This window comes from Drosophila ficusphila, unplaced genomic scaffold (genome assembly GCF_018152265.1).
Source record: "Drosophila ficusphila isolate 14025-0441.05 unplaced genomic scaffold, ASM1815226v1 contig_412, whole genome shotgun sequence".
NCBI classification, from domain to species: Eukaryota; Metazoa; Arthropoda; class Insecta; order Diptera; family Drosophilidae; genus Drosophila; species Drosophila ficusphila.
In genome coordinates, this window is record NW_025064326.1 from 6,523,220 (window position 1) to 6,550,107 (window position 26,888).

The 26,888-nt window shown below is 40.5% G+C and overlaps 1 protein-coding gene across 2 annotated transcripts; it reads left to right on the plus strand.

Moving 5' to 3' along the window:
* The first annotated feature begins 167 nt into the window (after nucleotides 1-167).
* LOC108098351 (calmodulin-lysine N-methyltransferase) lies at nucleotides 168-24,612 on the plus strand. Of its 2 annotated transcripts, none has more exons than XM_017201194.2 (2): nucleotides 168-604; nucleotides 22,334-24,612. In XM_017201194.2, the coding sequence occupies exon 2, from the start codon at nucleotides 22,422-22,424 to the stop codon at nucleotides 23,664-23,666; it is 1,245 nt and encodes a 414-aa protein (XP_017056683.1). In that variant the 5' UTR covers nucleotides 168-604; nucleotides 22,334-22,421; the 3' UTR covers nucleotides 23,667-24,612. The 2 variants fall into 2 exon arrangements, with proteins under 2 accessions (XP_017056683.1, XP_017056682.1); XM_017201193.2 differs by lacking the exon at nucleotides 168-604 and adding an exon at nucleotides 9,755-10,049.
* Nucleotides 24,613-26,888: the final 2,276 nt, after the last annotated feature.

Below are 26,888 nucleotides of genomic sequence, written 5' to 3' on the forward strand. Positions count from 1 at the left end.
CACGCCGACACCATTTATTGCAATTAATAACGAACAAATTCACGCACACGCAGCAGATGGATAAACAAATCGCTTGGCGTGCATTTGGCTTTGGGATGTGCGAGCGCCAAGAGATTTCGATCCGCTTAGTTGCCTTACCGCCTCCGGTTCACACGGTGCACTTGCTCGGACCCAGAGATACGGATCCAAATCCGAATCCGCATCCGAATCCGAATCTAATTCGGAATCTATACCCCTTGACGCACAAAGAGCGCCGCCGAAACGGTGGGAATTATTAAGATAATAAACGGGAGCGCTTTTCAAGTGCCTGCGAATGGTGCTTTTCGGGCATAAACTAGTTTCGTGTAAATAAACGAAGCGCCTGGCAATCGTTTGAAGTTCTGGCCGGGATCCGGGTGCCCCGCGTGGAATGTGTGGCATTATCGGATAAATGAAGAGCGTGCGCCCGTTCTAGTGACACCTGCCGGTTCCTCCTCCCCAAAAAGCCCAACCCATATACGAGTATATGAACTGGTGGCCATTAGCTCAATCATCGGCGTTTGGAGGCGGCTCCCTGGTGGTCCTTTATGCTGCCATAATAGTTCCATTCTTTGTTGACACACAGGTGAGTACACTTAGAAAAAAACATGGGTTATAAGTTGGGTAGAATAATATTCAATTTATTTTCATTTCAATTAAATTACTTGTGAATTATATAAGTTTATATTTTATTTAAGTTTATGCTTATCTAAATGCCTGCTTCTTTTTTTGAGTTTAAATTTTTCGATTATAATAACAAATAAATAAATGATTTGATTTGTATAAACATTTTCAGTTGAATGACTTGTAATTTAATAAAAAATACAAGAAGTTACTTGAAGCATGGAGGTAAATAAATAAGTAATGAAATTACCTTTTCCCAGTGAGCTGAAAGCTAACAGCAATTTATATGCAGCCATCCATCGTGGGTTCGATGTTTTTAAAGCTCAAATGCAAATGTCGCAGCAGCATTTAAAGTTCAGGAACCACAGACCTTTGACCTGACCCCGAATCACCTCGGGCAACTTGGGTGGCACCGTTTACGGAGTTTACATGGCTGCCACTTTGTCACATCATCGGAGGTCGAATCATCAATCACATTGGCCATGGATTCGGTTCTCCAACCCCCCACAACCTCCCACCTCCCTCATTCTCCCCGCCACGCCCACTGTTCTATTTTGCACTTGCAATTGTCTGTGATGAGAATTTGTATAATTGCCAATTGCCGCGGATTTACTCGATTGCAGCGACCAAATAATATTCAGCATACGCCGTGTGTGCCAAATTAATTGTAATACATTTCGCCGCATTGCCGCACAAACACAAACACACTTGCACACTCGAGGGGCTTCTTTATACAAACATACGATATACATATATTACATATATTTATATATACTATGCGGAGAGGAGAGATTCGCATAACAATAAATCCAAACTGAACATTTGCGCCGCTTTGCACTTTGGAGCACTGAGCTCCTGAGTTGTCTGTAAATTTGCGATGGTTTTGCTTTCTCTTTGTGTGTGTGTGTGTATTTGGGTTCGAGCACATTGTTTTTGGCATGTATGTGCAGCTGAAATTGCAATAAGTGCCTTGTGTGTGTGTCTGTGTCTGTGTTTCTGTTCGCGCTCCTCGAGGGCCGTAAAGTAATTTAATTCTGAATGAGCTCCTCAAGCGATTGAGGAATTCGGGAATAATCATTGAAGAAATCTGCTGAATAACTTTGAATGGGAATTTCAGATTGTGATGGTGATTGTGATAAATGAATATCAGCAGTGAATTAGCTCTGATTTCGGATTATTTGGGACTCCTAGTTGCAGCTCGTAATGAATATTGAGTTGGAAGTGTATAATCGGGTTAATTTGCATTTCAAAAGGGTTATAATGCGCAGGAAAGTTTGGAAAATGTCTTTATGCTAACTTTTTGGTTGGTTTTTTTAAATCCCATTTTCTTTAAATAGTCGTCATTCCATTTCATTGTGTAATATTTATTAGCATATCTTATAATATTTTCACATTGTTTCTTAAAATCATTATATCAGTGACAGCAATTAAGTCAATTATGTAGATAGTAATTAATGGTAAAAAGAGCCTTTCAAACAACTTTCCTCTCGACCCTCGTTGTTGTTACTTAAACGTAACACATTTCGTATACGTGATGGGCAAACACTTTTCCGCTTTCCCCCTCCGCTTTTCCGTGTACGCGTATCCCTTTGCCCTTCGGTAGGCTGCAGTGCAGCAACATTTTTTTTACGGCTGTTGCGACATGTTTTGCATGGCCGAAAAACAAAAACACGTTGCCCAGTAGTAAAGTTCAAACACTGTTGCAAACAATTTGCAATAAAATTGAATGCACAGCGAGCGAAAGAACAACGGTGGCCGAAACTCAATCATGTGGCCGGTGGAGTGGCGAGTGGCAAGTGGAGTGGGTGGCCACTAAGTGGCCCTGCTCCCCTTTTTGCTCAACCTTTGTTTGGAGCTTTGAACCTTGGCGCCATTTCGCTGACCGGCGCAGCCAGGCGCATAAATTTTCCTTCGTCTTTCAGCTGCGAGGAAAAGCGAGGAAAGCCGAGAGGCTGCAGTTCAAAAGACTCGCTTGGCAAAAGTTCAGATCAAAGTTTCGTCTTGTTCTTGCGCATTGAATGCCCGGTTTCTTTTTCTCTGCCATCTCGGCAGCAATGACCTACAAAAGCATTTAAAATTTACGACTTGGAGGCGATTCTGCTCTGAGATGAATGAAGACAAACTGCAGAAATGGCCAAGGAGGTGGTTCTTCTACGGACAATGTTAGTGATGCCAATCAGCTGTCGAAAAAAAGGTAGAAGGAAATCGAATGCAGAAAAAGAGCTTAAAGGAAATAAGTACAGAAATAATCGAAGAATTAACTTTTTAAGGTATCGATTTAAATAACCTGAAACAGCAGAAAATTAAAGTCCAAAACCAAAAAAAGTCCATTAAACGAATTAGTTTTATAGTGAGTATGAAAGGAATACAATTAAAAGTTTATATTTAAAGGTTTTAATGTAATGTAATCAAGAAAAACTGATTATCTCTCCTTTGTAAAGTTGCTGAAAACTTAAACTAAGTACCTTGCGTATTTTTTTAATGAAATTAATGGGCAAACAGGCAGCTCTGCTGCTCCTGGCGACCTGACAGCTCGTTGGGAGTTTTCCGAAGCGTGGAAATTTGCGCCCCATGTGTCAAGCTCTTTAATTGCACTTGTGTGCAATTACATTTAAGTAACTGAAAGGAGGAGTGCACTCTGCTGACAATTAGGTGCACACGCGTGCACAAATGAGCTCTGGCTGCGCCCACGGGGCGTATGGGTAATCAAAAGAGCAAAGACCATCGTACGTCAGACGAAAAGAAAAGGCCCGCCGAAATTCAGAGTGCGAAACCAAATCAATCCGCGCGTATGGAGCACTATAAATACATCTCGGGCAGGAGGTCCCGAATTATTTATACGCATTTAAACATTCCTTCGCTGTGACTGCACGGCTTTGGCGATTTGCAATTACTTTGCTATTTTGGCAATGGCTTTTCTTCTTCGCCGTCGCTTCGTCTGCGTCTGGTTGGGTTGGATTTCCCGGCCGCCCATCCCATTTCCCAATTTCCCCATTCAATGGTCCATTGTCTGAGCACGCTTGGCATCGTTTCAAGAGCGCGAAATCGAATTCATCTGCTCATTACTCATACGCAGCGTGGCACATCGCTGGAAAGTGAACGGGAAAAAATCAATCGAAGCAGCAAACAGTTTTAAAATTTAAGGAGAGCCATGTCGGACATGAATTTAAATAATTAATATTCAATCTTCAAATTATTTAAATATTATTTATTATACAATGTATATTTTCTATTCTCACTATAGAACATAATGTTTTACCCATGGTAATCCTAAACTTTTTTAACAAGTTTTTAAGTTCTATTTGCGTAAACACATTACGCAAGAGATTTATGCATCATTTTCAAAGGCATTTATGATAATCCCCGAAAATTGCCAAATTGAGAGCAAAAGTTCTTGAATTCATAATCGCTTATAATATACATAATTAAGCAAACTGAATGTGTTTGTAAAGGCGGCAACTGCAAAAGTTAATTATGCGCAAAGTGAAACCAAATGTTTTGGCTCAAACACCATTGCGAGCGAATGTCGAAAGCAAATTGAATGTAAACTGAGAAAAATGAAATACGATGAGTGCCACGGTCAAAAAGGGGGAGGCGAAGGGCTATCCATTTAATGGCCAACTGTCCGCTGGCCTCAGAAATCTCAAAATATCGTATACAATATAGCACAAAATAGAGAATACATAAATCTACGGCTAGATGCTGTCTGGCTGATATAAAAATATATCACAAAAGCATTTCAAGTGCTCTGACAAAGGCGCTAAAAGCAAATGGATAACAAGCAAAACATACGAACATATGAACATAAAAATAAATTAATCAATTTCGCACAGACAACAAAAGCCAAAAAAAATGCGTTTGCATTTTTATTGCGAAACTTTCACGAAAACAGGCAATGAACTCGAACCCGGCGTATTTTCTTGGTTAATTTAATGTGTTAACTTCAGACAATCAATTCTCAATAAAGGAATTTTTGACAGCAGAAATATAAAAACATGTTGAATATAGGTCATTCAAAATCAAACAAAGCTAATAAGCTATGCCAAATAAAATAAAAAAATAAATAAAAATCCTTTTCAATTCATAATTTTAGTTAGAGTTGATTTTTTGAGCTGCACTCAAAATATTTCATTTGATGAAGGTCAGTATTGCAAAATAGAAAATGATCAAAAATGTAATAAAAATCAAATGTAAACAAGCCCTCAATATTGCCAAACACTTTTCCTTTCAGCTTTAATTTCGTTTTAGCAAACATTTATTCACTCCTGATATTTTCCACATATGCAGAACAAACACTCGTGTCCTTAGAGAATATTTCAAGGGGAAGCCAGCCGAAGAATTCTTTTTGGCACTCGGCATATGCAGCGTGGTCAAGGCGAAGATTATTATTATTGAATATTTTATAATGCATTACCCAATGGCCAATGCCCAGCACACCAATATAAAGTCTAGAGGGGCAGAATAAATGTGTGCGAGAACTCGGGCTGCAAAAGTTTATGGTCTGAACCATTTTCAAGGGGGACGCCCAGCGCCAAAAAAATGTTTTCGAGTGCGAGCCGCATTCGAGCACTTCACTCTGGCAAAGGGGGCGGCTGCCGCTGGGCGTGTCTGTGCCAGTGGGCTGGGGGGGGGGGGGCGTGGCAACGGGCAGAGGTACTTGAGAAACATCTCGCGAGTTTGTTGCCAACTTTCTGGGCATCGCTGGGTAAGAATTCGAGTGCCCCTGGCTCACTAATTTTCCGCCGCCGTTTGTCGCGCTCAACATTTTACATATTTGCCGAATCGCCGAGCATTTCGTGGATTTATATTATTTATTTTATGGGTAGATAGGTGCGGAAAGATGTTTTAACCCGGAAACGAATCTATATAAATGGCCACCCCATTGGAAATAATTTTTGAACTGAGTAATCCATTTGAATTTATTTGTGACCTTTTTGAGCAAATATTTATAAACAATGTTGTTATATCAAATCCAACGCATATTTTATTGCTAGCTTAAATATTTTTAAGTCCTAAATACCAGCAATATTTCATATTAATATGGATGATCTCCCCCTTAATATTTCCCATATTGTTTATATAAAAAGCCGCTACTCTGTTTATTCAGGTATCTATGTTTAGCCACTGTTCATGGCTAAGATCCCTCGTGATATTTTTCAATGAACACACGACAAACGGCTGTCCACCTCGTTTTTCCCTTTGCAAAATATTTATGAACCGCATTCGCATAATTATGACTTGTTTTCTTTTAATCTTTGGCGGTTTTGCGGGCGAGCCACGCGGCGTATGCGCAACGCGGACTTTGACTGCGCCGAGCATATGTGCCATTAATTTGCAAGTAATTAAAATGCCGACTGGTTACTGCAAGCCCAATATAAACAAAAGCAAATATCTTATGCTAAATGCATTGGCCAAGTTTCGTTTGCTTTCGTTGCTGTTCGTCTGCCAAAACCAAAAAATATACATCTTACGTCATTCACATGCACATTGTGTGGCACAGATTGTGCCAAGTTTTCAAATATAAATAAAAGTTATATGCGAAACGAAACGAAAATGTTTGCCTAGCCGATCGTCAGAAGGCGGCAGCAATTAATGCAGAATAAAATGTAATTATACTGCCCGTTTAAAAATAATCGATTTAATTAAATTAAAATTCGTATTCGTGGCTAATTGAAAAGCGAATTCGGACTGCCGGCGTCGAAGGAAGGCGTCTCTGCTCGGCGTTGGGTAATCAGCTACTTAATGCCCAATGTGCTCTCAAGCATTTGGCAGTAATTGTCAGCAAGAAAAATGTGATAATTGGCGCAAGGCAAATAGGATAAAAGAAAGGCAAGCAAGAAAGTAAAATCCAAATCCTCTCACTAATTGTTAGATTGAATTTAAAGGAAAGATGAGTCCTTGTTTATTTGATTTTATTAAAATCTAAATGGTTTATGTAAATCCACATCCTCTCACTAATTGTTAGATTAAATTTAAAGGAAAGGGCAGTCCTTGGTTTATTTGAAATAATTTCATAAATGGTATTTCACTCAAATTAAATTTAAATATAATCTAGATTTTCAGAAGTCTTATTAGACTGACTGATTGCACTTGTGCATTGCTTTATTTGCTTAGCCAAAGTGTCAAGCAAATTACCCTAATAAATTCAAGTAAATTAAGACATTTCAACTCTTTAAGTGACCCCATTAAGCAAACCGACTTCTTAAAGACCATAAAAACCGGAGATGTGCTGCGTGACTTGGCCGGCGAAATGGGTCCCCGTCCAGTCTTTCGACTCACTGAACTTTGCCAAAGCTCTCCCGCTGAGTGTTAATTACCCGAGAATCCTCCTCCTCTGCCTCCCAAAACGAGGGGCGTGGCAGATCGGAGGAGGAGGGGAAAGGGTAAGGAAGATTGTGGCGGAAGTGCAACGGCGAGGACGACAACGAAAACATTTCATGGCACATTATTTTTATTAATAATTATTTCGCATGCAGACCAGACGGGACCGCTTGTACATCAATTTTACATGAGCAGAGGCAGCTTCCCTTCGACTCATGTGAGATGTGGTATGTGGTTTTTGGGATGGGAATCGGATGAGGCTTCTACGGGCCTGGTTCGTCCATGTTCCGGACACTGACAGCGGCCAACGACGACGACGTTGACGCAAATCGAAAATGCCAACTGTGTGCGCTCGGTATCATTATTTCAGTATTCAGTATTCAGCATTTCAGTTTGCCCCTTGTGTTTTATCTGGCTGGCAGGTCCCATAACTCGCTAACCACATAGTATGATTTTTGGGTTCCCACTCGGTTTGGGTTGGGTTGGGTACACTCATTCGGGTTCGCTTGCCATGGTTTTAATAAGCCTTCAGGTGCAGCTGCAAATGAGCCATGAATTATTTGCTCTGCACATAGATAATTGTAATTGCAGGTTTCTTCGTTTGCTGTTTAAAAATAAACGCAAATTTGTTGGCATGAAATTAAATTGGGAAAAATGGGTTTATGTAAGCGAACGAAGAAAAGTTTCGGTAGCCATCTTCAATCTTTGCTCTTTTCCGCCGAAATTTGAGTTCCGATGACGCTAATCCGACCCTTATCAATAATGATCCAATTTGGATTCGACGCTCAAAAAACCGCTAATGACACATATAAATCATGGCAATGGTATGCAGACTTTCTGGGAAAGGAACTCGAGCTTCTGCCGGGAATTACAGCTCATCCTGGCTTTGGGGTAGGACTACCGGCCCACTTTCTCCCCTTTCTTCTTGTACTTTTTTTTTTTTGGGCCAACAATTCTAACCCGACGCTGTGTGTGTTTTGATTTGGACGACCTTATCGACTAGCAGCCCGTTCTTTCTCTTGTTTGGGTTGACATTTTCCTCTTTTTTTGTACTTTTTCCCGCTGGCAGAAAAAAAAAATACAAATGAGAAAAAAAGAAAGAAAGCTTGCAAGGGCTTCCTTTTATTGTGAACACAAAAAAAAAAATTAAAGGGAATTTAAAAGATTATTATTAGATAAGATAAGGAATGAGTTTAATAAACTATAAGGAAGAAGTAGTTTATTTGCTTACTATATAGATAATGCAGATAACCAGTGAAATAATAATTCAGAACTATTTCTAAATTAAGAATTTTCCCCAGTGCAGATAACAATTTTCCCGCAAAGCTCGGAGTTTTTGTTCCTTTTTTCCGGTTCTGTTGTTCGAACATTTCTTTTTGTTCCTTCGGTTGTGTTTGTAGTAAAAAGTAACAAATATGTGGCAGTCTTTGTGTTTTTTTTTGCCAGCTTTATGTTTTGTTTTCAGACGCGTTGAATAAAAAGAATATAAATAAATGTAAGGCGCACACAGAGACAAAGATTTCCCAAGCCCAAAACACGCTCATTGATACGAATGGGATGTGTATTAATATAAATAAAGCGAAAAGTAAGAGACGCAACAACAACAACAAAAGCGATAACAACAAAAACAATGAGAGCGAAAATTGCGAACGACCAAAAAACTTTGTTGCCTTCCTTCGCCTTCGCCGCCCGAAGATTTTCCGCCAGCACACCCCCGCGTTTTCCGCACCCCCCTCGATTTTCACTTAGCACGCCTGCTTGTCTGGTCTGCCGACGTCGACGTCGCGTCGCTGCCCTCGCGTTTTATTGTTTTCCGTTTTCCACGCTCACCGCTCATCGCTCGCCGCTTTCCCGACGCCCACCAGCGTGTTCACCTTTTTTTTTATGAATGAACGCGAATTTCTAGCCAGCGGCAAGAACAAAAACAACAAGCCAAACATTTCGACGCGTGAAATGTGCAAATGGAAAATCATTTAAAAGGCAGCAAAAGCCAAGTAACGCATAAGAACTTGGCCAGAAAAAGAGATATCAACACGTCAGAGGGATCCCACGCAAACTTGGCCCACCCACCGCCTCCTTTACTTTTTCATTTTCCTAATTTACATTTTTCCAGCTTGCCATTAACCAATATTCTGGAATTGGTAACAAACATAAAACATCAGCAGCAGTTCGCGGAAATAATATAGCCATTAGTAAAAGTTCACTTTAAGCTTCTGCGCTTTTATGTTTGGCATTTTCAACCATTTATTATTCTTTAGTTTTCATAATTGCAAAACTCATAATTAGGCCATATCTTTTTGTGTATTAAACCCTATTTTTCTTTAAAAAGTTTTATTGCAAAACCTCAAGCTCACACAATTTTTTGTTATTAATTTTAAAACTATTTCCTTTATGCAAGAAATAATTTCCCCGGCACTCAAAAGATACGTCTGCAATTTGGTAAAAAACAAACAAAAACCTGCTCGCAACCGCGATTGTGGCTCAAATAGTTTTCCGGGCGGCTGTAATAGCCTGAAACCGCTTAACCGCTTTTCCTCCTTAACCTCCCAACCCCTTGAAGTACCGAGTTTGATGCCAATTTCGTTGCCTTCTTTCGTTTTTAGTGCGTTACATCTTTGTCTTAATTTTTAGTGATAAGCCAGCAGAACCGCCCCCTCAAAAGTAACAACCCCCGCCCACCGTCGCTTGCAACTTGTTCGAACGGATTCGTCATGCCAGCCAACATGTTCGATGCAACTTGCATGTTCGCTCGATGAGATTTCAATTGGTGCTTCAGTTTGTCGTCGTCGCTCATACGCAACGTTGGCCGGTCGGAAAACGCGAATTTCCACCAACTTCGGTTATTGGCTGCTGCTTTCGAGTCGTTTGTTGCGGGAAAATAATGTGCGTGGTTTGAAAAATTGCTAAAAAAATCATCAAAAGAAAATAACATAAATGCCAAGCATTTTGTGAATGAAAAGTTAAACTTGAATGATTAAATATGTGTTAAATGCCGAGTAATAAATACATTTATCAAGAAAAAACATATCTTCAGCACTTGGGAGTTTACACCGTTTTAATTGCCTCGCCAACAACACTTTTGACTGGTAAATTATTTTTGAAATCTTTTCTGTAAACATTTTGTCTGCATCGCTATTCATCAAGTTTTAAAAGTTCAATGGGCTGTAAGATGATTTGTTTTGAAGGGTTTTCTTGCTCGGAAAATTTGAAAATCAATTTCGCTTGGCAACCAAAAGATTGGAATTTGATTTTCGAATATTCCAAGTGATAAGTTCGATCTTATCTTAAACGCACAAAGGCCGCGCTGATATCAATGGCCAACCAAACATAATATAACTTATCTAACTCCCGTTGACTTTTGACTAAGCTCGGCAGAAGGTCGGCGTGGTAAAAATAAATATTGTTTCTCTGCAGAAACAATTTTTAGCTGCCGGAAATGAAAACTAGCTCGCTTTTGTTTGGCTGACTGTTAGCCAAAGTCCTCGAAAAGGTCAGTGCAGACTTTCAACTTCTAAGGTTAATACTTGCCAAAGGTTGCATCCCAAAGTTCGTTTCGTCAAAGTTTGCCAGTCAAATGAATTTCGAGAGGGATCTCTGGGCTATTGGAAAAGCAGGAAAGCGGAAAAGATAATATTGCAATTGTTTCAGGAAAGAGAAATGGTAAAGGATGCAATGGTATCCTAAAGTTATGATGGGCTTTATAGTTTCACCTTTATTTTTCTTTAATTTAAATATCTCCGAAAACCGGAAACTATAAATGGTTTTATTTTACAAGGAACAAGTTTTTTCTCTACAAAATTTAAAGGTTTTCCTTACATTTCGATCAACTTAACCTGTGCGTTGGCTTTTTGTCAGGTTTTCACTGTCCATAAATAACTAATTCGTCTTCAAATCCAGACAAATATCTTGAACAGGGTTCAGAGTTCAATTGAGCTTAGTCCGATGGCAATTGCAATTCCCTTTTGCCCTGCCAATCCCCAATTCTATTTGTCAATCGCTTTCAATTACATTTAATTTACGCCCAGTGATTCGCAGGCATTTCCCATTTGGTCAACTTTTTCCCCATCCCCATCCCTTCTCCTCTGCTTTTTCATTTTCCCTCACTTTGTGGAACTCCTGGCTTATTTACTCCTTGAACTTGAGTTTGGCCATCGCTTTTGTAGTTCCCTGTTTTATGGCCTAATTAAAGTCAAACGTCGCATTAAATTTTCTTTGTGCCATAAAAGCGATGCGAAGATGTGACATCGGTTTCTATTTATTTTGTTTAAAGTTCAGAAGCGGCATAAAATAATGCTTGATGATGAGGCGAACACTTGAAGGAGATTTATGGCCCCGATTTATTGATGAATAAGACTGAATAAGACGTCTGGAAAATGAGCCGTGATTGAGAGCCGAATTGGCTGCCGTTTTTATGTCCTCTCAGGATGCCAAACAATTGGCCAGATGCACGTGTTCGAATGCCTTGTCCTTGCTTCTCGGCCTTTCCTGCACTTTTATTTGCTTCCCACTCGCCTCCCATTCCTCCCACTCATCTGCAAATGGCACTAATGTCACGCTGATGAGTATTAATTGAGTACCGCTTACACACACTACCACACACACTAGCACACACACACACAGTGTGTGATGTGGTATCCATGGCTTTGGGGCCATAAATCTAACGCACACCCCACTTCCCCGGCATCATCCCCTCCTGTCCATCGATTGGGGCACATGGCAGAGTCGCCGCCGTCCCCAAAAACACACTCATTTATTCGCAGACGGCGCACGGTCACATGTCGAAAAGTTGCGCCTTTTGCCTTAATGCACTGAGCGAAAACTATAGTGATACACATAAATAAAGAACGCAAGGGAATCTTTAGAAACTGTATACGATATTTTGTAAGCAATCAAAATTATTTAAATTAACCTATTTAATCAAAACAACTATTATTGTTTTCTAACATTATCACACTGACTTGTTCAACTATTACAATATTAGAGAATCACCAAATTTAGCAATTGAAAAAAGGCTTATCATGCCAGCTGAGCATTTATATTTGACCACATTTCATAACTGGGGTGATCAAACAGATTACAAATATATACTATACATGGCTTATTGGCATATTTATTTTGTTGTTGTAAAAAAGAAATCGTTTGTGATAATAAAATAATACTCACCAAAGTTCGTGTTATTTGTTATCTTTTGCCTTTGATAACATTCAATAACTACAGATCCTAGTCTGCATTATTATTATCTATTGGAAATGTGGATATTATTTCACTTGCTTTGTTCATGGGAAAAAGTCAAATTAATTTAACTTTATAAAATTAAATATTGTTCTGATGTAGGTTGATAATTATAGATTGTTTTCTATAAATCCTGTCTCAATCGCTTTAAAATCTGAACGCATCTTTTCAACTTTATTATTATTGTTATGTTTTATAACCAAGCTTAACCTTCAGCATTTTAACTCCTGTTTCTGCAATGAAATTAGAGGTATAAACCTTGCCCTTTAAGGCATTAAAAGTACTTATCCGATTTAACCGGAATTTTGGCCGAGATATAATCTTGAGATAAGCGTTTCCCGGAATTTTCTCCGTGTATTTTCTTGGCCGGGCAGATGGTTTCGTGACTTGGCTGACCATGTTTCACTTCTGGGCGGCGTGAGAGCGTCTGTGCATGTGAGCTGGCCATTGTCCTCGTGGTCCTGCTGCTCCCCCTGTTGGTCCTGGCTACCGAGTCCTTTGTGTTTCGCTATACACATGTGGGGCTTTGCATCCCCTCCCTTTAGTACCCCTCCCCCTCTCACTCCCCTTCCCCTCACAGTGAAGGCAAACAATTAGTGCGGTTCTTGTTGTTGTTCCCCTTATCGTGTTGCGTGTGTGAGTTACTGTGTTTAAACAGTTGGCGTCAAAATTATAATTAAAACGTGCATCAAACTCGTAAGCGGCAGCACAGCATGTCACAATTTGTTATTGTTGCAGCCGCTGGGCTTTTAGAAAATTTTGTGATTTATCGGCAAAGTTCGCCCCATCCTCCATCCGCTTTTCCCCATTTCCCATTTTCCCACTTGACAGCGGCGTCCTTGTAGCTTAATTGAATTTTTATTGCCAAGTTTGCATAATGTGAGCCTGGCTGCGTGAGTGCTCGCTCAGACGGCCGAAGGATCTCGGATCTGGGATCTGATATACGTAATCCTGGCGAATTACGCACACGCCGCGTAAGCTCGAAAATTTTCACTCGAATGCAGTGACCCATTAAGCTGTGATAAGCAACAGCCACTGTGCAACTGCACTGGCGACCACAAAAACGTACGAAAAAATACAACAACAACGAGAAGAGTTGGCCAAAAGGGAGCGAAACGCTGGCAGGACGTGTAATAATCAACTAACGAACTAACCAACTATTTTCGCTGCAGTTGGCCGTGATTTCGCGATAAGCCCGCCGCTCTGTGGCCGCCCTTTCCGCATGAGTGGGCATTTTTGGAGCCACATTCAACCAAAAACTGTTAGAACCTTTGTTTAATATCAGTACTATTTCGGTTTTTGAATTGGCTTTAATTATCTGTAATGAAAGGGTACTGAAAATATTAAAATACCCATTTCGAGTAACTTAATTCGATAGCTTATAATGAAATTTGATAACAGGATAATATTTTCTTGCTTTTTATTTGGCATTTATTTTTTTTAGAGTTCCTTTAAAAAAATTTTAAGAAACGTGACTTTAAGCTATTGGTTCCCATTTTTTGTTAGCTTCTTTTTTTGGTTGATAAAGAAGGTAGTTGCTGATGCCAGGCCACTTGAATTTATGCATATTTTTGCCTTCTCGAGTGTGTGTGCCCTCACTGGTGTTTGCATACTCAAGAGAGTGCCGACGACATATCTGACGATAATCGCAGAATAAATAAATTTCCTCTGCCTCCCTGGAGGAGCAGATGAAAGCGACTCGAGTAGCATAAAGCACTCGATCCAGTCCAAACATTAGCTTTTGTAGTGACTTTGCCGCATAGAAAAGTCCGTCAGTTCGTCAGTCAGTTAGCCAGTTTGTCCCTCCGTTAGTCAATCCATCAGTCAGTTAAGTTCATTTTAGCTGCCCCCCAGGGCACTTCGTAAAAAACTAAAAAAAATAGAGGAGCAAGGAAGGTTGGGGGGTAAAAAGTTGCATGCGTCAAGCTGATTTTTCATTCATTGCAGCTCAGGGCATTGTGTTTTCCCACCGCCTTTTCCTCTTGACTTGTGACATGGACACGCGATTCAGCCGGGTCGCATGGACACCCGACTCTCATGTGTCAAAGTTCATTAGAAAACATCCTCTGCGCATATATGCATTTTCATATATTTCATTTTACTACATTTTCCACAACAAAAACCGAAGAGCAGAATGTAAATTGAATTGAAATTGTGCAATGAAAGGGCTTAGCAGCCAACCTCAATGGGTAAAGATTTCTGTATTGTGATTTGATTTATGAAAAAGCCACTTACTTTTGTTTTTCGCCAGATATGTGTAGGTTTATATATATATATTTGCAATTGAGAGATTTATGGCAATCGAGGCCAATGTTGGTTGTTTGTCTGTTGCAATACGTAATGGCTTCATGGATGTATGGCTATTTGAACAATTGCTGATGCCAAAGACTCTACTATGATTGATTTATAAAACTCTGTAGATTACCTTTCAGTTTTTTAAATTTTAAATTTATTTTAATTAAACTATAACCTTTCTTGGGTAAACTGTATACTTTTACCCATCAACATTTGCTTTATTAGGGCTTTAAATTTATTTATTTCCACAAATAAATACCCGAGGGGGTAATAATTCACTCGGAGTTATCACAATCGAGCCCGTCGATTACCTTCAAATTATCGCCGTCGGCTGAAGTGATTTTCTATAAATAAATAAACATCCTAAATATATTATTACCAATGACATATTACAGCAAAGTCAGAAGCTCTGCCGGATTGAAGACTCATTCATAGCATATGAGCTAACCAAGTTAACTGTCACTCGCAATAAAGATAAGCTTCGGCAGTCAATCACTTGTCAATAAAACGGAGAACCGGCAGGTTTGCTTGGCAAACATATTTTCAGTTAAAGTAACAGTTTATGCCACTCCAGTGGTCAATTGGGGATCTGTATGTGACCCTTCCGTCTGGGGTTTACTTTGGCCAATTCCCGGCAATCTGCTCCCCTGCTGGAGATTCGATGTTGCAAGTTAGCTGTAGCTGTTGGATGTTCAAGAACCAGTTGTATGGGAAGTGCGTGCGGCCAGTGGAGCGTGCGTGCCTTTCCAGCTGAGTGATGAAAGCATTTAGGCAGGCTCCCCCACTCATCTGCACTCCTCCCCTTTCCCCTTTCCCTCCCCCTTTCCCTTCACCCAGGAGACATCCCCACATCTGGGGTCCTTCGCACAGCTTCATTCGGCAAAGGACCACTTATGTGGCACGCAGAGGAAGTCCCTGCTCCGACATTGGCATCCTTTGGCCTCTCAACTGCGACAGAAGAGTGCTTAAGCAGAGAAACAAGTGGAGCATAGAATGAATGATACCTTATAATAAAGAATTAAATATAACCATAAGCAAAACCATTTTTACTCAATTTTAAGTCTTATTCATCAGAATTTATACATCTTAAACCACCAATTTCTTAGTAAAATCATTAAATAATTTAGTTTTCTTAGAACTATGTTAAACGCTTCCAAGAATTACCAAACTGAATTTTAGTGCTGTGGTTATTTTCTCTCCACAAAACTTTAAACCATTCCTAGAAATTAACGTCTAACGTGTTTATCAAAACTGTTTTACCTTAAACATGGTTGTTTGCTTTCCTTGTAATTTCCCTGTAATTAAAAAAAATATTTGCTTTAGGGTCAACCAAAATGCAAAGACCTTATCCTCTTTAGCAGTAAACAAATTAGTATATTTACCGTTGACCCATTAAGCAGGGCAGGCAACATTTCCAGCATTTCCAGCAAAAGCTAAACATACTCTCAACCCCGACGAGAATCCCCGACTTACATACTATATATATAGTATGTTCAGTATGCAGAACTTTAACCAGAATCCCAGCGCCAGTTGAGCATAGACACACGTCACATTTTTGCTCGGCTGCCGGCGTATGATGCACCTGAGGCGAGATACCTGGCGGGTATCCTTCTCCCCATTTCTCCTCCTCCTCCTCCTCCTCCGCCCATCGACCCTCCTTAAAGCCACGCCCCCTTTCGAGGACTATTTATAGAGCGACCAGAGTGTCCTGTACCATGTAGCATGCGCCACGTCCATTTCCCTGCGTCCTCGTCTACGAGATTGTTGTTTGTTTAGCTTATTTCGAGATAGATTTCCTCAGGCAGATTTTATGTTTTTATTTATTCAAAATTGAACTCAAAGATATTAAATTTGGCTTGTTAAATATAAATATTTTTTATTTTCTGTATTTTGAAAAGAATACACTAGCAATTATTTGCAAATTATAATTTCCTAAAGTGTTTTAAATCCACCTATAAGCATTTTTAAAGTACTTTTGATTTAACGCAAATTTGATCTACAATAACGTAATGTACAATGTATTCTTATTTTTACTACAAAATAAATAAGCTAAATCTTTAAAATGTTCCCTCTGAAAAACTGGCAACACAAATTATCGTCCCTCTGCGATAAGAGGAGCTCCAGACATTTGACTGAGTTGCCAGTTGAAGCGAGAGTTGTCTCCATGACAATATATGTATGTGTGCCACACATCCATACTATATATATATGTGTGTATAATGTACATGCAGAGATATAGCCATACACATACATATAGCACAGGGTCTATTTGCACTATGGTGTGTTGGCCAACTTTCGAGTGTGTGTTTGTGTGCCATGTTTGTGTGCATGTTTATGGCGCAAACTATTTGCCTGTTTATTTATTGAAGCGTCTATTTATTTTTGTTTGTGAATGAAACAAGACGTTGGCCAAATTTCATTTTCCAGTTTTTGGGGCTTTTCGCTAAATATGATTTGCTGCCTTTCGTTATTAAATAGTGTACCCTAATTGCTCCACTGTGTATCTTCCTTTTTCCATTTCATTTTTTTTTTTTTTTTTTTTTGAGGGGCGAACAACGAAAGTGGATTAACTACAAATTCAGTTTGCTTTTCTTCTTCTTTCTCTGGATTTGTTATGTTAATGTCAGCTGCTAACGATGTGCTGTGTCCTTCGTCCTTATCAAGGCTGCCCTTTTTTTTTGAGGGGGCTTGTTTTAAGGCGTTCGTCTGCTATTTTTAAGTTATGGCGCCTGCCAAAAATGTTTCTCGTTCGCTTAGATGATTAAGAGCCCTGCAATGACGCTGTGAAAATATTTTATCTATGGCTTAAACCGCAAAAACAAAGGCAAGGACATCGACTTGACCCCCGCAGTTTGCCCCCCGGCGGGGTCAATATCTTGAGCAGATAATATAATTTTCCCTGGCTGTTTTCTCCTCCGGGGAAAGTCGAGCTCCCCAAGGATCCTTTGCCCATTTGGCAACTTGGCGACTTTCACAGTTATTCCTACAAAATGCTTTACATATTTGCGCTTTTTGCATGTGCACACACCAGAATATTGTGTTGTCGTTTGAGGATGTAGGAACGGGATGGGTGGAAAGTTAGCATACGGTCTTGGCATAATATGTAAATTTTCCAGATGTACGTGGCTTAAATTGTTATCACAATTTCCGAATAACTTGCGAAATGCCAAAAGCCGAAAAAACATCAAAAATGCTTGCAATCGCAGATGCTGGGAATATTATGCAAGATGTTCTGAAATGTGTATGGGGAAAATGTCATTGGGTTCTGGGAACTATCTGAAAATTTCAAAAATAAAAGGTAATATATAGATATATTAGGTTTAGATTTTATTTCGATAAGCAAAAATAATTGAACGTTCAAATAAAAGGTGAAGAGCTTTACAAAATTGATTAGCAAACTGCTAAAGGCCAATTCATAAATTAAATTAATTTATTTAATTTGCTAATCGAATCAAAAGGTATTTTGGAATTTAATTTTCAAAGTCAATAAGCATAATGAGTGAGTTCGTATCTGTTTTACCTGCTCAGCCATGAAATTCGGGGTAAATGAAATCAATAAGCCACTTCAGTCGAAATGCCCCGAAAACATTGTTTCGACGGCGGGGAAAACATTCAATCACTCACTCACATCAATGTGGTTAGTCAGTCATTATTGTCCATCGTAATCAGATTATTTGTGCAGCGCATTGCAGCAGATCGGGGAATTCCCCTTGAACTTTTTCGTGAATGTCACGGGCTGGCAATGCGGTTCGCTCACCTCGACGGACGGCCAGTTCCCCCAATTTGCCGACCATCCCCACAACCAACGGCACACTGCTCCCCGGTGGCAAATATTATTTTAGCCGAGCCCCGCAGGCGAGAAAGTGAGTGACAGGCAATAAAAATGGGAGGCGACACTTGGCCCGGCCACTTCCGGCCAAGCCGGAAATGTTTCTGGACTGCCGGGGAATTGGGGGGATTCGGGGAGGCGGTGTGGGTTCGCTTTGACCGAAGGCCGAAAGGCCCGAGCCGTGTGCTATGCAAATAATTTAATTAATATTTTATTCCGACACCCGTCGGCCAGAACGGCAAGGCGGAAGAAAATTGGATTTTTATTTACATTTTTGCACTTACTTGAACTCGCCCGAGGATTCTGAATGGGAATGGGCATCGAATGAGGGAAGAAGAAGTGCACAATAAAGCCAGATGCGAACGTAAATTAAATCCGAACCTCTTCACATATAAAGACTTCGATGCGTTGGCATTGGCCTGCAGTCAAAATTGAGAAAACATCGAAAAAAGTTCGCATCGAAATCAACTTACGCTTGTAAACAGTAAACAAATCGAACGGATAAATTCACATATGTGTAGTATGTATTTCTGGAGATATCGCTCAGACAGTTAGATGCTCGTAAATCGGTGGGGATTGTGGGCGCTAATAAAAGTTTAAGACGCTACACCAAAAAAATATACACGCCGAACGAAAGAACGAGGAAGCGTTTAAAAGTTTTTGACGATTACGCATACGCCCTGTTCGCCGACGGTAATTACTGCGTACAGTGCCGAATAATTATGATGATTAATGGTCGAACGTAACCGAGTGGAAAACAGTTTTCATTTATGATTTTTGTTAATAGCTAGCCGATGCCAGAAATCATTTGGCATTAATCCATGGGAAGTTCAAGGTCAAAGTTGTTTTGACAGAAAAATCTTGGAGAGAAAAAGCATATTACTGCGGATCAATCTTTATAAATAGATTCGAAGACATAAACAATTAGGTTTCAATTTATTTCGTAGACTGTGTGGGATATTTATAAAAAATTATTATGAAATATGTAAGCTGTGCAAAATGCTCTTAAAATATCTAACATTTAATCTCCAAAATAACTAATTACTTTTCCCTGGAAAGTAGAAGAAAGCAGAAGTCTTGTCTAAGCCATATGCTCCCAAATGTGTCGCTTATCTTAATAGAATATTAAAAACTCGCTGATGGATAAGACCCTTCCCCGAGCGGCTGTCGCTCATAATTAAATTTGACTGTGTTATCTCAACTCAACTCTTTTTCACAGTTGGCTCTTTGCGGAGCGTTTGTTTGTCTGTTTGCCCAGAAGTCATGTGTCTGTTGACACTTCTGGCCCCCAAGGTCAGAGCCGGAATAATAAACATAAAAAACAGCCCGCAGAAGAACATAAAAAAAGAAAAGCTGAGCAAATTTCGGTGACAGTAGATTGCAATAAATAATAAATTACTGGAGTTAATGCGAGCAATGAGCGCGGCGAGCGACGGGTATTCATCACATGGATGTGGCTATATAGTATGTCCTATAAACTCTTGCGTGATCCGCCAGCGTTGGGGAAATTCCGGGAGGGAAAGGCGGAAGGAAAAGCGAGGAACAAGCGAGTAAAAAAAGGGAAACCCCCTGGCAACTTTCTGCCACGTTACGTTGCCAACACGCACGTCAGTCATTTCGCTTACTTCTCAGTTTTTCCAAGTTTTCCAACGCCCCTTTCCATTCTTTCTTCTTTTTTCCTTCTTCCCTCGAGTGGCAAGTGAAAAACCTTTTCTTCTTTCATTGTTCTGGCAACTTTTTCGCCAGTTACTCAAGTGATTGAATTGAATTGGTTTGGTTTGGCTTGGCTTGGATAAATTTGCCGAAGCGAAAAACTTTAAATTTACAATGATTGAGGAAACCCCGATGTCGGTTTTGTACTTGCAAATGAACTAAGGGAAAGTGCTTTCCTCAGTCCCCCAAAAAAGGTAAGCTAATCACTGGATGAGCCTTGTCTCAAGTTTTTCAGTCCGGCTGGTGTGAGATTATGTAAACATTGTCGCTTTTTATTGTCGGACTTTAAAGTTCACTTGAAGTTTCGGCGGAAAACTTTGGCCGTAGGCAAAGCTGCGGGCTTACAGACACGTCCTCCGAAAGGAAGCTGCTCAATATTCATGTTCCTCTCTTTCGGCAAATGCAAATCAACATTCTTCAAGCCCGAAAAGTTTTATTGGCCCCGCAATCGGGTTTCTGGCAGTTGGCCTCTCAGTAGTTCTCAGAACTTCCTCGAAGTTGTTAATGTTTGATAAGAAATTGATGGCGAGCACTGAGTGAAATGGCAGGGAATTGGTAATTTCAGCTGTAATTTCAGATCCAGTGGGGTTCTGTTTGATTGGGTTCGTTTAGATTAGCTGCCTTTTGGCTGGAGTTCATTTTTGAAGTTTTAAATTAGAGTCAATCACTTATGGAGGTGTTTTTGTTATATTTTATTTATGAAAGAAATAAGTGAGTGGATAAGCTGTTTATATGCTTATAACAAAAAATTAATTCATTAATTTGTTTTCTCAAAAACTTGAATAAGTAGTATTAAATGTTGTTAAATTCATTTGAAAATAGCCAATAATTGGTTTGATAATCTACTGGCAGATTATATGTTTTAATTGCGAAAAACTTCAAACCATAATCCAAATGGGATTTGAGCACACAAATACCTTTAAGCCACAGTGCACATCTCATTTTGATTAAAATTAAAATATTTATGTCGATTATTTGTCCACCTACCAGCTGCGTATCAACTTGTCAAGCTGTCAATGTTTGGATACGCAATTATAACGCATTTGCGGTGGCACAATGAAATATCCAAAATAAAAAAAAATAAATAAACTGCCACAGCAAACAGTGCGCATTAATATTGCGGTTCGGCACGGCTAATAATTATTAGCCATTGTTATTAGACGCATAAGTAAAATGGCAAACAGAACAGCAATCTGCCAAAGCCTTTTATCAATTGGGCTCTTTTACGAATGATCTATACGCACAAATTGTGTTTGTTTACGCAAAGTGGGATTTTCACTCCCAGAATCCCTCGATAAATCTCAATGAATGCATAAGACAAACACATCAATTCCTTGGAAATTCCATTGCTCAGTGATTACCATGTTCCGAATTTCCGGAGCAGGTGTCATGGGTCAGGCTAGAAACCACCCACAACCACATGGCCAGGTGTCTGGTAAAAAACACACACAACTTTTAATCGGAACTGAACGCCTCCTCTTATCACTGAGATACTTCATATGTCGGCGGGAAGTGGGAAATGGAAAATGGGAAATGCGCTGGCCTTTCTGCTGGAAAATCTCGCATCTGCTTGTGTCTGCTTTCTGCTTTCACGTCAGCAAAATTAACATTTTTTATGGGCTGTAAAATTTCTTAAATTTGATGAATTTATACGCAAGCGTCCAGCGAGAAATTGAAAATATTCAGAGTGAAAATGTGCAACAATCAAAACAATAAAGCCAGCCGATATATACATATAGTATGGTATACTGGGTATTCTCCGAATCTGTTTGGCTTTTTGATTTATGAACTCAATGGTTTATTGCCAAAATATAACAAACATTTTATTTTTGAATCAGATCTCTCTTCAGAATCGAAATATGGATTAATTTTTGTGGCAAATTTCTGTCTTTATTAATAAACGTAAATAAAGGAAAATCTTTTCACTTGTCGCTTTAAATTAATTTCCTTTTGAAGGCTATTTGATTTCTGAAAAATAAAGCAGTAAAGCAAAGTCGACCCCTTGATATTTTTTCATAAATGTGTGCTCATAAAAAATGTACGAACTACGAATGCGTACATATATTCATAGACTTCTTGTCGACAGAAGTGTAGCCAAATATTTTTCCTTGGATTTTTACGCTGGGTATAATTTGTTTTATTTTTATGGTCGGATAATTTGCATTTTTAATGCCATTAAAAATTCATAATTGGAAAATAATGGGCCTCAAAAAGAGGGCGTTGCGTGGCAGTGGGTAAAAACTTTTCCAAAACTTCTGACTAATTTCGTAATGCTCTCTCTTTCTCTCTTTTTCTTTGCAGGGCGGAAAATGGAAAACTGAAAACTGAGAAGTGAAAGCGAGAGTCAGAGTGCGAAAGTGAAAGTGAAACAAACTGGGCCTGAAATAAGATGTCAGCGGCGCTAGTTCAAAAGGCGACGGAAACTCAAATCGACCAGTCACAGGAAGTGGGCGTGGCACAACTGGCCACGATATCGTTGCTATTGCAATACGACATTGACAACACGCTGAATGCGCTCAAGGAGCAGAAGAAGATGACGCTGGACACTCGATTGGGTGGCGAACTGCCCGCCGTGATCAACAACAATGCCACGCAGGACAAGGACATCAACCGAAACACCGAATCGGATCGGGATCAGGATCAGGATCAGGATCAGGATCAGGATCAGGATCAGGATCTGAGTCTCAAGAGCGGCGCCTTCATGCCGCCCACTCCGCCGGCCACGCCCAATCTGCAGAGCACCGCCCAGAAGCGCTGGAAGATCCTGGCCAAGGTGCTGCGCAAGGACTCCGAGGAGACGGTCTCCTCCTCCAGCGACGAGTTCGCCGAGGAGCAAACGGCCTCCGTGCGGCGCTTCAAGAGCTTCGATCTGCTGCGGCAGGACAGCTTCGAGGATCACGTGAGTCTGAAGTGCCTGGGCAAGACGGAGAACTGGTACAAGTACCGCATGCAGCTGGAGAACGACCTGGAGTACTCCGTGAATATCCACCACATGGAGCGCCAGCTGACCGCCAGTGATTTGATGGGCTTCAACAACACGGGAAACATTTGCGTTTGGCCCTCGGAGGAGGCTCTAACCGCCTTGGTTCTATCAGAGGTATCCTCTTATAGGGGCAAGTGGATCCTGGAATTGGGTGGTGGGTTCACCTCCTTGGCGGGATTAATGCTGGCCAAGTACGCCACTCCATATGCGGTTCACCTCACCGACGGCAACGAGATCTCCGTGGAGAACGTGAGGAAAACCGTTTGCCTCAACGAGCTGAGTTGCTACACCAAGTGCTCCGTGCTGAAGTGGCAGGAGAAGAGTGCTCGCTCCCAGGCGGAGCAGGCCAAGTTCGACTTCATCCTGTGCGCCGATTGCCTCTTCTTCGATGAGGCTCGATCCGCCTTGGTGGACACTATATGGTATTATCTGGCACCCGAGGGATCCGCCTTGATTATGGCTCCTCGACGGGGAAGAACTCTCAGTGTTTTCCAGGACGAATGCGTGGCCAGGGGATTCCGGGTGGAGCTGGCCACGCGGTACAATGAGACCATCTGGCAGCGGCATCTCCAGCTGAAAGCGGACTCAGCCCTCTACGACGAGGACCTCCATTATCCTCTGCTCCTGCGACTCCGCAAAATGCACAGCTAGGAGAATATAGAGGGGGGAAGATTAGAAGCAGGGGAAGCCAACTGGCTGCAGTAGGTGCAATTAAAGTTAGTCAATGTTTTAGTTGATAGCAAGCAAATTCCAGTTTACACCTTAAACAAAAAGCGAGGCCAAAACGGCGGTCTCGACCAACAAAAAGAAATTCCTCCCACACTGAAGCAAAAATGTAGCAAGTCAAACCCATTAGGCTGGTGCTAAAAATTATTGTGAAGTGTATTTCAGAAATAATTTATTGTAATAAATATATTCGGTTTATTAGAGAGCAAAGGGGGAAGCAAGCGTATTACATAAATTACAAAAGTTTTAACTCGAAAAGGTGAAATTTATAGTATGCTCATCGCAGGCAATTTAAGATGTAATGTATTGATTGTCGAGATGTAAAGATATACACAGCCATATCTATAATACTCAAAGTACGTTTTAATGAAATATCCCAGTACATATTCACAGGTAAAAGGCACCAGTCTAGTGATCACCTTTAGCACGTAGTTCACTCTTAAGTTGTGTAACAAAAAATTCCTTTGATATGTAAATTTGATTTGCGTTGATTCCACAAGTTTTGTAACTCTTATTTTTACAAATACTCCTCGTTATGTACATGCAGTTACCACTATGTATGTTACACACCCACAACCCACAACCACACACACACCCACAACCCACACCCACACCAACACAAGTATTATTTAAATATAATGTATACGCTGAATAGCATACTTTTGGGCTGCTTTCGTAGAGGCGCAGTGAACACCCTCAAGTGACGGAAAAGCGGAAAATGGATTCCCCGAAACCAAACAGAAACACAAAGCAGCAGCGCTCGACCAATTAATTAATAGTTAACTAAACTTAGTGTACTGTAATTACGTAGAGCATGTGTTAATGGTTATATGATGATGATGAGATAAATACAGTATCGGAATGCGACATATGTGCACTTGTTTTACTTTACTGCCCCCAAAGGGCAAGTCAACCATCAACCATCAACCGTCAGCTGCCATTGCAATAGCAATGGCAATAGATGATGGGCAAACATATTGTCACAGTTATTAGCTGGCTGTTCATTAAAATACCAATGCGAAGGGAAGCCGGCGGCAATCAGGCGCTTTTTTATGGCGATTGCGACAGTGGCTAGGCAATTACTTTAACTGTGACAGGGTCCAAAGCGGCGACTACGACTACGACTACGTCAGAAATGGCCCACGATGAAGTAATGTCCCCAATACCCTGGTGGGAAAAGGGTGCTTCGATTCCAAGGAGGAAATAAGACACTTTAATTGAAAAGGTTGGGTAATGTATATCAATAATATATCAAGTAAATACTGATTAACACGTAAGTACTTACAGAAAAAGTAACTTCAAATCAATTACTAAATTATAATGGAAAGGATTGGCAGTGATTTATAATCAATCAATGATTTTAATATTGTTTAACACATAATATAATGATTAAAGGGTTTTAATCAAGAGCAGATCAGTAAATTCTTATAAGCATATTATTTTTTGTGTTGAAGTTATAGTTAGTTTACATCCATATATAATACAACACCTTTTGCGGTAACATTTCATTTTACAGGGCAAACAGAAGTTGAGGAAAGTTTAAAAAACCAACGCAACCCTGCTCGAATTGTGTGGCAGCTGACAAAAAATCAAAAATGAAAATAAAAATAAATCAGATAAGCGAAAATTACAAAGTAAACTCAACAGCATGGCGAAAGCACACACAAAGTTGCCTTTTCGGTTTAATCTACGTTTGTTTGTGTGTGAGTGCGGGTGTTTCGGGGGTGTTTGAGTGCCTCTGTGTGTGTGTGTGTGTGCGTTCGTCATTAACGAGGTCATTGGTAAGTAAGCTTGTTTGATGTGCCCTAGACATGTAATCCAGGCAGCGGGCAACAGGACTTGGGAGGGGAGTTCAAACAAACGCAGTCCGACAGCCAGTTGGCTAAGTTGGCCAAAAGGGAGAAGGCCAGAACAGAAGGAGACAGGACTTGGGCGACACAAGTGCTGCCAAAAAAGATTAGGCCAAAGAAAATGACAGCTCCAATTAAGGGTGCGATTAAGTTGGAATTTTAAATTGGATTGCAATTCTCACAAGGAGTTTTTCACTTCTTTAATTTTATTTTATCTTATTTCCATTAACTTACATTAATTTCTAATTTACAAAGCCAAGTTTGCAATTGGAGCTGGAAAAACAGCGTTGAAAATCTTAAAGGTTACAAATTTAAAAATCAATAACAAGTAAGCTTGTAGCTCTATATGAATAAATTTCTTAATAAAAGGGAAAGTAGGCACTCCATTTCCATTTAAATAAACTCCCTTTCATTTCCCAGTGCAATGACTTAAGTGATAAAAAGCAAGAAATACAATTTCCGCATATAATTTCCCCTTCAGGAAGTACGAATTTCACCGGAATAAGGCCAAAAGGACAGCACTCGTGGTTAAAGCCACAATGAGCGTTGCGCATACGCCGCGTGTGTCACGCGTTGGCATGTAAATTCCTCCCTCCTTCTCCTCCTCCTCCTTATCCTCCTGCTCCTCCCTTCCCTTCGTCCTGGAGCTGCCAGAAGTCTGATAATGACATGAGCCCGGTGCCAAGTTGAAGCCAGAATGAGACCGAGGGACTTGGACTTGGCGGCGCGGTATGCAAATCAGTTTACTGTGGCGACGACAATGATGGCCGCCACTCAATTATGCGCCGCACAGGAACGACTTTCGCTGCCTACTTTCAGGCACATGCTAAACGGAAAACGCAAAAAAAAAAAGCCGAAACGAAATAAAGGTTGGGGAGAAACGCTTTCGATTTTGGGGTACATTTAAGCCAGCCTGCAGCCTGCTGGCCGAGCATTTTCCCCGGGGGGCTGACTAGCAACCAATTTGATGGGAAACACATTTCAATTTGCGCCCCGGAATCCCTTTTTCGGGTTGCTAGGCGAAATCCTTCGCCCATGGGAAACACGTCAAAGGATTTTACGCGGCCAACAGGTGTTCCAATTGTTTGGGCTTCGTGACGGCGGTATTTTTAGTTTCGAGAGCCTCATTAAATTTTTAATTAGCTGAATTACCGGAATGTGTTGCCAAGTGCGCACGAATGTCGGGGGAATCCGACTTTTGATGGATTCGAGGCATTTTCTGGGCTTGGGGCTTCCGTTTCATTATTAATGTCCGCTAAGTGTACGCTACGAATAGTTTTTTTTCCGTGTCGCATGA

Bases quoted from the DNA above. Each gene is read 5' to 3' on its own strand.
- LOC108098351 (XM_017201194.2), top strand. From the start codon at position 22,422: ATGTCAGCGGCGCTAGTTCAAAAGGCGACGGAAACTCAAATCGACCAG.